At 41.0% G+C, this 13689-nt stretch overlaps 1 protein-coding gene across 1 annotated transcript in view; it reads left to right on the top strand.

Moving 5' to 3' along the window:
- RCOR1 (REST corepressor 1) overlaps nt 1-13689 on the top strand; it is a 132432-nt gene that overhangs the window by 78312 nt on the left and 40431 nt on the right. The window contains exon 3 of the mRNA XM_023205674.1: nt 3259-3342. Coding sequence (XP_023061442.1) covers nt 3259-3342 — 84 coding nt within the window. The remainder of the gene's footprint in view (nt 1-3258; nt 3343-13689) is intronic.

Below are 13689 nucleotides of genomic sequence, written 5' to 3'. Positions count from 1 at the left end.
TATGGCTGAACAGTGGGGTTGCTAGATCAGTCATTTGGTAATTATAATTATGTCTTTGTAAAAATCTGCAAAATTTTCCCAGAATGGCTTTATAATTTTGCATTTACATCAGCAGTGTATGAGAATTTCAGTTGTTCCCATTCTTGTCAGCTCTTTGTATTGTTGATGCCTTTTATTTTAGACAGCCTAACAGGTAAATCACGGTTTCTCATCATGGCTTTAATTCACATTTTTCTAATGGCTAATGATGTAGAGCATTTTTTCATCTAATATGCCACCTTTATATCTACTTTGGTGAAGTGACTATTCAAATCGTTTGTCCTTTTTTTTAAAAAAAATTGTGTTATTTTCCTTATTGTTGATTTGAAAGTTCTTTATGTATTCTGGATACAAGTCCTTTGTTGCATATGCGATATGCAAATATTTTCTTACAGTCTGCAGTGTATCTCAACAGTGCCTTTTGCAGAGTGAAAGTGTTAAAATTTTATTTAAGTACAATATACCATTAAAAAATGTTTGGTGGGTTGTGCTTTTGGTATTGTATCTAAGATGTCCTTTCCCACCCTAAGGTCAAAAAGATTTCCATGTGTTTTTCTCTAGAAATTCTATAATTTTTGAGTTTTACATTTAGTTCTGCCATCTGTTTTGAGATAATTTTGAAGTATGGATCCAAATTAATTTTTAAAAAAATATTTGTTTTGTTTTTGCATGTGAATATTCATTTGTTCCTGCATCATTTGTTGAAAAGATTATTATTTTTGGTTTGGTTTTGCCTTCATGCCTTTATGGAAAATCATTTGATCCTGTATGTGTGGTTCTGTTTTTGGATTCTATTCCATTTATTTCTCTCTCTCTTTTTTTTTTTTTTTTTGAGACGGAGTCTCACTCTGCCTCCCAGGCTGGAGTACAATGGCACGATCTCGGTTCACTGCAAGCTCCGCCTCCCAGGTTCACGCCGTTCTCCTGCTTCAGCCTCCCGAGTAGCTGGTACTAAGAAGCCCGCCACCACGCCCGGCTAATTTTTTGTATTTTTAGTAGAGACGGGGTTTCACTCTGTTAACCAGGATGGTCTCGATCCCCTGACCTCGAAATCCGCCTGCCTCGGTCTCCCAAAGTGCTGGGATTACAGGTGTGAGCCGCCGTGCCCAGCCTATTTCTCTATCTTTATGCCAATACCATACATTTTTGATTACTGATTTTTTATAGTCTTGATTTAGGTAGTGTAAATCTTCCAACTTTGCTCTTTTTCAAAATGCGTTGACTGTCTTACTTACTTTGCCTTTCTTTATGAATTGTAGAATATTTATCAATTACTGCAAAAGAATGTGCTACAGTTTTGATTGGGGTTGCACTGAATCTTTAGAGCAGTTTGGGAAGAATGCCTTCTTAATAATGAGTCCAAATCTATGATATTTCTTCATTTTCTTAGATCATCTTTAGTTTCAGCAGTGTTTTATAGTTTTCAATGTACACATCTTACTTTATCCCTAAGTTATTTCATATTTGATGCTAATGATCTTTAATTCTGATTTTTTAATTGCTGGTATATATAAATAGAATTGATTTTACTATTAATATTATTTCTTACAACCTTACTAAACTCATTTATTCTAGTGCCATTTTGTAGATTCTACAAAATGTAGATTTTCTACACAGACAGTCATGCAGTTTTGATTGTACCTTTCCACTGTGGATACCTTTATTTTTGTTGTACTTTATACTTTTATTGGAAATATAGCAGGACTCATTTGTCTTTGTATTCCATTGGGGGTCCCTCCCCACACATACCTTTGATGACTTTCATTTTAGATTATGTGTAGCGTTAGCATTGTTCTGAAAGTCAGAAGTATGTATATATCTATTAAAAAGGTATACTTGTGCTGGGCACGGTGACTCACACCTGTAACCCCAGCACTTTGGGAGGCCGAGGTGGGCAGATCATGAGGTCAGGAGTTCGAGAGCAGCCTGGCCAATATGGTGAAACCCCCATCTCTACTAAAAATAAAAAATTAGCTGGGTGTGGTGGTGCACGCCTATAGTCCCAGCTACTCGAGAGGCTGAGGCAGGAGAATGACTTGAACCCATTCAAGGTTCAGTTTGCAGTGAGGCAAGGAGGTTGCAGTGAGCCGAGCCTGGGTGAGTAAGACTCTGTCTCAAAAAAAGGGTAAGCTCAAAGGCGGTCACTACATCTTTTTTGTCATATTTCTTTCTCATCTACATTCTCTTCCCATCTGCAACATAAATTCAACTTTTAATTTTACCTAATTCATACTGTTCACACTTTGGGTCCTTTTCACTATTCTGTTATGGTTCTTTAAAGTAACTGCCTCTCAGATTTTACTAAAAATGTAAAATTTCCTCTTTATAAAACCTAGAACACATTGGTAGACAAAATTAAAGATGGAAGATCTGGCGGTATCATAAAAGAAGAAATTTGTTAACCAGACTGTGGGTTTCCTAGATTTTTGTTTATAGTATGTTGTATGTTATATTTAGTTGCATTTTTCCCCTTAGAGTTTAGGTTCCATAACTTTCATCATATTTTCAGAGTAGTTTATTTAAAGGAAAAAAAGTGGCCAGAATTAACCTTTAGAATGTATAAGTTTGGGCCTAAGCATTGTGAAGGTATGGTCACTGCACCTCCTGTTTCTTGAGTCTTTGCCTTTTGAAGATAATGTTTGATTGTTATAGATGACAGTCGCTTGCGGTTAATTCACTAATACATGTAAGCTCCACCCTTGGCACTTCTAAACCTTTTGGCCTACTGTTTTGCATCACAGATTTTTAAGAATTAGTATGCATTTTAGAAGTTTACTTTCAGGTTAAACTTTTTAAATGGTTATTCTTTAATAATGCTGTTAAAAGAATTTTGGAATTTCTATTGCCAAGTCACTAAAAGGTTACTCAGGCAGAGAAGGGTAAGGGTGCTGCAAGCACACATGAGGAATTAACATTTTAAAAGAACCTTTGAGCACCTTGGCATGTGTGGATTTCTTTTTGGATGTCTCATGTCTAAAAGCAGAGCAGCATACTGTAAAATCAGTAAAAGTAGGAAAGGACTTGCAAGTAGAAATGTTTCAGCAGACTCTGTCGCCTCCCCCATCTCCATCCTCACTCTGATGTTAAGTGTGTGGTCCCATTGGGCCAGATACAGGTAAAAGGTGGGTGTATTTAACAATACATTAAAAGGTATTGTTACTTACTTCTTATTATATATGTTAAATTTTAATGATAATTTTCTTTTTTCTTTCTCCCAAGCCAAACTGGCAAGACGCAGTCAAGAACGGGACAATCTTGGCATGTTGGTCTGGTCACCCAATCAAAATCTGTCAGAAGCAAAGTGTAAGTCTTAGAGCACTTTTCCCCCTACCTTTCTTGTTTAATGTAAGATTTTAAAGGCACCTTTGAAGCTAAAAGTTTCTATATGTATTTCTTCTATATTTTAAGATAAATAATTTGAAGAGTTTTAAAGTGTTTTTATTTCTTTTTTTAAAATTTATTATTATTTTTTTAGATGGAGTCTTGCTCTGTTGCCCAAGCTGGAGTGCAGCGGCACCATCTGGGCTCACTGCACTCTGCCTCCTGGGTTCAAGTGATTCTCCAGCCCCAGCCTCCTGAATAGCTGGGATTATAGGTGCCCGTCACCACACCCAGCTAATTTTTGTATTTTTTAGTAGAGATGGGGTTTTGCCATGTTGGCCAGGCTGGTCTGAAGCTCCTGACTTCAGGTGATCCACCTGCCTTGGCCTCCCCAAGTGTTGGGATTACAGGCGTGAGCCACTGCACCCTGCGATCTATTCCATTTTTGAACATGTTCTTTCTTACAGAGCACTAAAAATCTGCCTCCCTTTGTAAAAGCTTTGTTTTCCTGAACTTCGCTAAATAAGTTTGCTTCCATATGTGTCCTTTAAATGTTCAGTCATTATATCTCCTTTACTGTCTGAGTCCAAGCTAGTTGCTTCAGGTGCCTTTTCAGATGGTTTTATTTTGGGGTCTCTTCATCTCCTGTTGTCCTCCTAAGTGTGTTTCAGTTGGTCACAATGTCCATCTTAAATTGTACTCGGAACTGAATATTAAGAATACTGAGCATTTTTTGAACCTTTATGCCAGCATTGTACTAAAATGCTTTTCATACTCCTTTATCATTCAATGTTCATAGTAACAGGAAGATTTTGTCTCTGTTTTACAGATGGCATCCCATAGTTCACAGAGTCAGTGGGTTGTAAAAGTAGCACAGATAGTGAGTGGTGAAACCACAGGTAGTATCCAGGTTTGCTGATGCTTCACTTGTGGGTCATAATCTCACTTATTTCTCAGGCTGTGTTCATTCAGCCTGTTAGCCACTATCTCTCTGTTACTACAGTTTAAAGTTGTATTAGTCACTTTTCCTGTTGTATTACTTATTGGAGTCTTTGGAGTCAGAATTTAATTGTAATATTATCTTATTTTTCATAGACATAGAAGAAAAGAGCAGAATATGGAAAGTTAATTGGTTTTTAAACAGTGGTATTGCCTATAAAATAAATTTACAGTTTTATTGTAAGCCCTGATTACAATTGTTTAAACAATTGTTGTGTGGTTTTTTTTTTTTGTTTTGTTTTGTTTTTTTTTTTTTTTTTTTTTTTTTGAGACGGAGTCTTGCTCTGTCGCCGGTGCTGGAGTACAGTGGCTGGATCTCAGCTCACTGCAAGCTCCGCCTCCCGGGTTTACGCCATTCTCCTGCCTCAGCCTCCCCAGTAGCTGGGACTACAGGCACCCGCCACCTCGCCCGGCTAGTTTTTTGTATTTTTAGTAGAGACGGGGTTTCACCGTGTTAGCCAGGATGGTCTCGATCTCCTGACCTCGTGATCCGCCCATCTCAGCCTCCCAAAGTGCTAGGATTACAGGCATGAGCCACCGCGCCCGGCTTAAACTATTGTTAATTGTTAAAGTCGGTTAAAACTTTAAACGTTAAAAAATCTAACCTGTCCACTGAGGCTCTCAGTGGACAGCGAGCTCAGCTTATGGCGGAGACACCCTTGAGCCAGGCCAGAGGTGTAGAAGGGCCAAATTTGACAGATATCAATACACAGTTCTTACTGAGGCCTTTCAAACGGACCTTTATCCTGGAATTACCGTCAGAGAAGAACTGGCCAGAAAAACGGACTTCTGAGCCACGAATCCAGGTTTGGTTTCAGAACTGGAGAGCTGGAATACCAAAGAAAAGCCAGAGGAGCCCCAGCGTGGAGGCAGTCTGGACGCAGGCCCGGATCCCAGACCCCGATCAGCCTGGGGTGCTGGCCCCCTACTGCTCCTGCCAGCAGGGCTTCCCAGGGGGCCCAAGCAACGTGGGCAATTCTCCTGGGAATTGGAGGATGCTTCGGGTCAAGCTCTCTGGGGGCACGCTGATGTTCTGGGCACAAACTTGGCCCCCGCTGACTTGGAGATGGCAGCCAGTACACAGGGCCACCCTTAGGGAGACATCCCTTGATCTCCGCCCTTGGGCCCAGTGCTGCTTCCGGGTCCCTCTTGCCACCACCTGCCCTTCCCACAGCTGGAAGCTGGCAGTGCTGGGCTTCAAGTTCATCCTGGGGCACCCGGCCTGCTCCCCGTACACGGGTCCCTAGCCCTGTGGGGGCTAGGGCTGCGCCTTCCTGCTGTGGAGCAGCAGCGGAGGTGGGACTGGCAGCGGGGGGAGGCGCCTGGGCGCACCCAGACCTGGGAGCAGCCGTCTCCGCCCCAGCCCCAGCAGTTCTGACCTTATCCTGCCTCTCTGTCCCTTTCCTGGCGGTAGCCACAGCCACAGCTGTCGCAGGGCCCCGCTAAGCGCTGGGAACAGGTTCCTTGTCTTCCTCCAGAACCCAACTCGAGCAGGAGGCCCCAACACCCCTGCCCCCAATGGCCGCTGCAGGGTCTGAACCTCAAGCGTCTGCACAGCAAACCCGTGGAAATAACCTGTCAGTGTCAAGCAATGGAAGACAGATGAACTAAGCCAGGGCTCATTGGTAGCATTCACATTATGAAAATTGAAGAGGAATATCGGGATTTATTTACTTTGTCATGGAAAGGCTTCCAGACATACTTTTCAGGGAAATCAAGTTGTTAGGGTGGAAGGGCCTCGGTGTGCATGGGACCTAGGGGTTTTCCTTAGGTGGGATAAAAAAGGATTGACTTTATAGAATTCATCTGTCTTTCCATTTATTAACTGAGTAAACACGGAGCACTTAGAGTGAACAAAGTCCACTAGAGAGAAGGCAGGATGAGGATGGCTTTGTAGAAATGTATTATTTTGTAATCAGTAGTGAGCAATCATTTCTACACTGGGAAATAAACACAACTACAAAAGCAACAAAACACTTACCTAAAAGTAGCATTTACATATTGTTGAAAGTTCATAGATGAAAGTATAAAGAATAAAAAAAATTCACCTCTTATTCCATCACCCAGTGGTGATAACCGTTAAACACTTTAGGGTATTTCTTCCAATTTTTTTTTGCACATATTTATATGAGTGAGATGATAGATTATCTGTGTGTGTGTATGTGTGTATTGTCTTCCTGAACGTTGGACCTAAGCAGTTTCCACGTTATTAAAACTGCTTATAAAGGTTTTAAATAACTAGGTGTAATATTTATCATATGGATATATCAGTATGTTTAACAATTAGTCTATTGAAAATTTAGGTGTCTCAGTTTTGGAAGAATGTAGAAGTCTTGGTTGTCCAGCATTTATTCCGACATGAAGTAGAAATAAGTGATTTAGGACATATTTCTAGCAGACACTAAAAAATTGTGTATAAGGATGTCTGGAGATCCCTGGCTTTTCTTGTGCTTCTTTTCTTTTCAAAGTGGCTGTTCAGAGTTCTGCCTCTTAGGGTTACTGAAAGCTTATAAGGTTACTTTGTGATTATAAAAATAAATGCTATTGTAGAAAATTCAAACAGTACTTAATGCATAATATATAATTGTTTTCCACAAAATGTGAACTGTTATCAATCTGCTCATAAGTACATCTGGGACTTTGTTTCATCTCAGTATATCTACAGTTATCTAACTTTTTAACTGTAAATAATATGGATATATCATAATTTATCCTTTTTTTAAAGCAAAATTACCTGTATTACCTATTGATGACTATTTAGAATCTTAGTTCTTTTTTTAACTCTGTTTAAGAAAAAAAACCTGATCCGTAGAATGACTCTAGTTAACATTCATGAATTGTACATTTCTTTTTTTTTTTTGAGACAGAGGTTTATTCTTACTATCCAGGCTGGAGTGCAGTTGTGCAATCTTGGCTCACTGCAACCTCCACCTCCTGGGCTCAAGAGAGTCTCCTGCCTTAGCCTCCCAAGTAGCTGGGACTACATATGCAGGCCACTGCACCTGGCCTTGAATTGTACATTTCAGAATAAGTAGAAGAGAGCCTGAGTGCAATGTCCCCCCCCCCCCCTATAATCCCAGCACTTTGAGAGGCCAAGGTCAGCGGATCACTTGAGCTCAGGAGTTTGAGACCAGCCTGGGCAACATGGTGAAACCCCATGTCTCTGAAAGTCCCAAAAGTTAGCCGGGTGCAGTGGCATGTGCCTGTAGTCCCAGCACTTGGAGGTGGAGGTGAGGATGCTTGAACTCAGGAGTTCAAGACCAGCCTGGGCAACATAGACCTCCCCTCTACTTTGAAGAAGAAGAAAAAAAAAGGGTGGGGGGGCTAGAAGAGAATAATTTTGAATATTCCTAATGTAGAGAAAATGTAAATATTTAGGATTATGGGTATCCCGGTTACCCTGATTTGATTATATGAATGTATGAAATTATCGCATGTACCCTGGAAATGTGTACATCTAATATGTATCAGTAAAATAAAATACATACATTTTAAGAGAAGATCTTGGCTCTGTTGCCCATGCTGGAGTGCACTGGTACAGTCATAGCTCACTGCAATCTTGAACTCCTGGGCTCAAGCCATCATTTTAAAGAAAGAAATAGTGAAGATTTTTGCCCCTTAATACATTTCTTATTTTCTTGTTTAAAATAGATTTTATATTTTAGAGACATTTTAGCTTCACAGCTAAAATTGAGCAGAAAGTACAAAGAGTGCCCATTTATCTTCTGCCCCCACACACCCACAGCCTCCCCCAGTGTGAACATCCTGCACTGGGGTCCACCAAAGGGATACGTTTGTTATAATCAACCAGCCTACAGTGACACATTTTTATCACTCGAAATTCATAGTTTACATTAAGCTTTACTCTTGTATGTTCTGTGGATTCCGATAAATGTCTAATGACCTATCCACCAATGTAGTTATCATAGTTTCACTGGTTTAAGAAACCTCTGCTCCACCTGTTCATCTCCCACTCTACCTCCTAATCCCTGGCAACTGTTGATCATTTTACTGCTTCTATAGAATGCTTCCAGGTGGAATCATACGGTATGTCGCCTTTTCAAATTGGCTTCTTTCACATAGCAATACGCATTTAAGGTTCCTCTGTCTCTTTTTATGGCTTGATAGTTCATTTATTTTTAGTGCATTGTCTAGCCATGCCACAGTTTATTTGGTATATTGTCATGCTACGAACCCCTCTTCCACCCCCAGATTACAAACAGACTGATGTCTTCTGTCTTCCCCTCTTTTTTACATCGTTGTGGCAACTGAAATTATTGAATTATATTTTTTCCTTCACTTAACGTTAAACTCATACATACTTTGTGCCTGGACTTCATTCTTTTCAGTGTTCTTGGCTCTATATTTATTCTTTTAGGTGAATCTTAGACCTGTGGTAACAAATTCTGTCCAAAAGTATCTCAATTCAGGTTATACTGAATTCATGTTTATCCTCTGAGTTTTCATTTACATTTTAAATTGAACAGCTTTGTGTCTGGGAATGTACCAGGAGTGAAAGGTTCAGGAGTCTCATACTCTAATGGAGAGACAGAAAAAATGAACATGTCAGCAAATAATTTATATGTAGTTTTCCTAGGGCACCTCTTCCTTTTTAGAGGTAAAAACACTGGTGTCTACAGAAGTGAAGTCAAATGGTTAAGGTCCCATAGCTAGTTACTATGGTAGCCCAGTTTTAGCTAGATCTCTTGTCTCCAGACTATATTTACCACACCTGTCTGCCTTCGTAGGCTGCTTTATTTAATAAATTATAATTCAATGCTTAAAATATTAATATTATACTAGTTTTTTTGGGCTGTGTCTAAGTAAAACCCATTTAATGAGAGATATACTTACGGGATATGCCTAGAAAATGTGGCCTGTAGAGACATTTCATGTTGAGAAAGTGTAAATAATTTCCAATAACATAGATTAGAACAATGAGTTTAAATATTAAATGGTCATGGAAAATTACTTGATGAAACCATGACTTGAGATTTCAGCAACAAAGGAGTGAAGTACACAATCTGCCATCGTGTGTAATCTGGAGGGTGGCAGACTGAGAAACTGGAAAATGTTCACTTACTGGAGAAGAGTACAGTTGACTCACATCATTTTTACATCAAGCATCTCCCATGTACCATTGAGTCAGTATTCTGATGTTTCCCTTGGGATTCAGCAGAAGGTGCTCGCTTTCCTAGGTAGAAACAAAGAGTTGAAGATGGTTGACATTTGATTGAAATATGGAAGCATGAGTAGGAGTTTGCTGGCTGGACCAAGGGGCATAAGTGCACCCTAAACAGAGGAAATGATAGCTTTTCCTTTTTTTTTTTTTTTTTTTTTTTTTTTGAGATGGGGGGTCTCGCTCTGCTGCCCAGGCTGGAGTGCAGTGGCGTGATCTTGGCTCACTGCAACCTCTGCCTCCTGAGTTCAAGCAGTTCTCCTGCTTCAGCCTCCCGAGTAGCTGGGATTACATGCGCATGCCACCACACCCAGCTAATTTTGCATTTTTAGTAGAGACAGGGTTTCACCATGTTGGCCAGGCTGGTCTTGAACTCCTGACCTCAAGTGATCCACCTGCCTCAGCCTCATGTTGAAATTACCGCGCCCAGCCAACATTTTCATTTTTAAAGGTGTGAAGATGTGCAGAGGAAATCCAGTGCTTAATTTTGGAGATTTGCCTGACTCTGACAAGTGTTGTCCCTGGGGCATAGAGAAATGAAACTGGAAAAGCAGGCCAGCTTCTTAAAGGTTTGGAGGATCCCTTGAAGGTTTTTTAGCTAGAAGTGATATGATTTACACTAAAAAGCTCTTGACAGTCCTGTGGTTTATGGAAGAGGAGAGAAGAGGTTTATTGGTGGTAGTAAGCTGTTGATACAATTCCAAGGCAGAGAAGTTGATTGCCTAACCAGGTCAGTGCTGTTAAAAGGAGGCATGATGAAAAGTCAGGAAGTCAACTCAGAAGCATCTCAACTTGCCCCAAAGAGATGGAGACCATAGGGTTGTGGGCTTAGTGACTGGTTCAGGCAGCCTTTAACATGTCTTTAAAGACTATTAAATGCCGTTAAGTATAGGCGCACTGTTCCATCATTTACTCCACGTTTCTGTTGAACCCCTGTGAGGCAGTCCGTTGCTGTGACACGATGTCATCTCTCCCCAGTCCCCATTGTGATATTGTGCAGCTACCTTTGCGTGGATTCTATACCCTATGTCTGCACATCCTCTTTACTCCAGTCCAGGCTGCCCACCTTCGGGGACTCTATCCTCATTCCAGTTGATGTGCACCCTAAGTGCCCACCTTGCTCAGCCCTACCCACTGGCTTTAGGATACCACCTCTTGCCTTCACACAGACACCACTTCATTGTGCATTGTACTTTTGACAGTCCCCTCTTGTCTCTGTGCTTACATGTAGACCTGCTTCAAGTTTGGACTTTGTTCGTCTAGAGAAGCAACTGAACGTTAACAAAGTGAGCATATTAAAGTTTAAAATATATGTGGAGGCCGGGCGCGGTGGCTCAAGCCTGTAATCCCAGCACTTTGGGAGGCCGAGATGGGTGGATCACGAGGTCAGGAGATCGGGACCATCCTGGCTAACACAGTGAAACCCCGTCTCTACTAAAAATACAAAAACCTAGCCGGGCGAGGTGGCGGGCGCCTGTAGTCCCAGCTACTCGAGAGGCTGAGGCAGGAGAATGGCGTAAACCGGAAGGCGGAGCTTGCAGTGAGCTGACATCCGGCCACTGCACTCCAGCCCAGGCGACAGAGCGAGACTCAGTCCCAAAAATATATATATATGTGGAGTTTAGGCCAGATTGTAGGCCCATTCTGGTTCCTTTTACTGACTTACGAAACACAAAAAGTTTACCCAGGCACATGTGGTCAAGTATAATGCAAAACTGTGACCCAAGAGTTAATAAAAAGGATAGATTAATCTGAGGATTTTTTTGTTGTTGTTTGATTATTATTATTGTTATTATTATTATTTAAGGTGGGGCTTGAAAAGAAGGGGAGTGGAACTAGAGGGGAAACTCAATTATAGCCTTGTCTGTTGTTTATAGTTTGCTTTTTAAAAAATAAATAATCAGCTAAATTGCTCACGCTGAATGATGTTGATAGTTCCCTGAAGGAGCAAATTTCTCAGATGGGCTGCTGTTGCCTTGGGTGTAGAATTTAGCAAGGTAACTTTTGGCTATTGGATATCCATAGAAACAGATGGTCTTGCTCATTTATGCATTATGCATTTTATAAGTTAATAAGTGTTTGTGCAGTTATTTAAGTGTTTGGATTTTGGGTTTTTTATTTTATAAAAATGAGGAAAAACTGGTCCAGTGGTAAGAATCATGGGTCTCAGTGTTAAAATAGACAAAAATGGAGATCGTCAGCTGTGCCAAAAACAAGCTGGCTGATTTTTCTGAGATAGAGTCTTGCACTGATGCCTGCACTGGAGTGCAGTGGCACAGTCTCAACTCACTGTAACCTGTGCCTCGCAGGTTCAAGTGATTCTCCTGCCCCAGCCTCCCTAGTAGCTGGGATTATGGGTACCCGCCACCATGCCCAGCTAATTTTTTATATTTTTAGTAGAGAGTGTTTCACCATGTTGGCCAGGTTGGTCTCGAACTGCTGACCTTGTGATTCGCCCACCTCGGCCTCCCAAAGTGCTGGGATTACAGGCGTGAGCCACCGTGCCTGGCCTGATTTTTTTTTTTTAAGCTAAGCTATTAACTATAAAGAAAAAAATTGCATGTAACATGGTGGAGGTAGGTAATTTCAAGTTGTGTCAAAAGACAAGTTTAAATTAGGGATTTAAAAATAAGTTTTAGCTTTCTTGGAATAAGAGCTGTACCTGTGACACACACAAAATTCATTTCTACTTTAGGATGTTTGACTTACTGTATTGTATATGAAAGTTTAAAGTAATATGAATAGTGTGCAATTATGTCATATATAATTCTAAACTTTCATGTAGATACATAGTGAATGTCAGGTGTCTCTATTCAAAGCATCCCAGTAGCTTTTCAATTCATTGTAAGTTAAAGTCAGAAGAACCTGCTGACATAGCCTGGGCAGCATGGCAAAACTCCATCTTTACAAAATAATTAACTAGGCATGATAGTGCATGCCTGTAGTGTCAGCCTCTTGGGAGGCTGAGGTGGGAGGATCACTTGAGCCCAGGAGGTCCAGGCTGCAGTGAGCTGTGATTGTGCCACTGCACTCCAGCCTGGGCGACAGCAGGACCCTGTCTTAAAAAAAAAGAAAAAAGAAAATAATAATAACACAAAAAAAGAACCTGGAAGTAACAAGGCCCTACACAGTCTGACCCGACTTCTACCCTCTTGAACTCACCCAAAATATCCTCCTTAGGGTCTTCTCTGTTCTCTTCTTCTAGAGTACTCTTCTAGATGTCTACATGGCTCACCCCCTCAGTTCATTCTGGTTATTGCTTAAGTGTCACTATATCAGAGAAGCCTTCTTTGACCACACAAACCACTAACTGTCTTAACTCGCTTTCTTTCGTTCTACTTATCATCAGCTGACATCATATTATCTAATTTATGTCTCTCATTTCTCTCCACTGTACTGTAAAACTGAGTGGAGGAACTTGGTATGTGTGTTCAGTTCTGTCAGGCCCCTCTTGGCATGTGGTGGGTGTATAATAAATAAGTTGTTGAATGAATGAGAAGGTGGTGGGAGTGCGGGATTCCTCTGGATAGAGATTTGCAAATACAGGCTTTTCTGCCATTTGCTCTGTAACTTGGGTTGTCTGGAATCTTCTAACGTTTCCTTCTTTGTCCCTTACCTTGTGGCTATCACTTGTTTACTCAGTAACTTGCACAACTGCTTGTGTACCAAGCGCTGGCAGGTACTGGTGAAATACACAATCTGACAAGTCCCTGCCCAAGTGTAGCTTACAGTCTATGGGAAACTGCACTGGTAAATAAGTTAATTGAGCGCTGTGAAGGAGAAGTGTACTTAAACAAATAACACATATTCTCACCTACAAGTGGGAGCTAAGCATTGGGTGCACATGGCCATAAAGATGGGACCAATCAACAAGACACTAGGGACTACCTAGAATGGGGAGGGAGGTGGGGACAGGGGCTTAAAAAGAACCTCTTACGTACTGTACTGAGTGAGTCATGGATCATTTGTACCCCAAACCTCAGCATCACGCTGTGTATCTTTGTAACAAACCTGCACACGTGCCCCCGATTCTAAAATACAAAGTTGAGGGGGAAAAAACAAAGCAAAGCAACTTATTAGTTCTTTGACTTGTGTGTGAGCAGCAGTAGTGATAGGGTAAGCCTATATTGGCCTGGTTTTCAGCTTTTTAA

This window comes from Piliocolobus tephrosceles, chromosome 6 (assembly GCF_002776525.5).
Source record: "Piliocolobus tephrosceles isolate RC106 chromosome 6, ASM277652v3, whole genome shotgun sequence".
NCBI lineage: Eukaryota > Metazoa > Chordata > Mammalia > Primates > Cercopithecidae > Piliocolobus > Piliocolobus tephrosceles.
The sequence above is the reverse complement of the archived record's forward strand: the minus strand, read 5'-3'. Positions and strand labels throughout refer to the sequence as shown.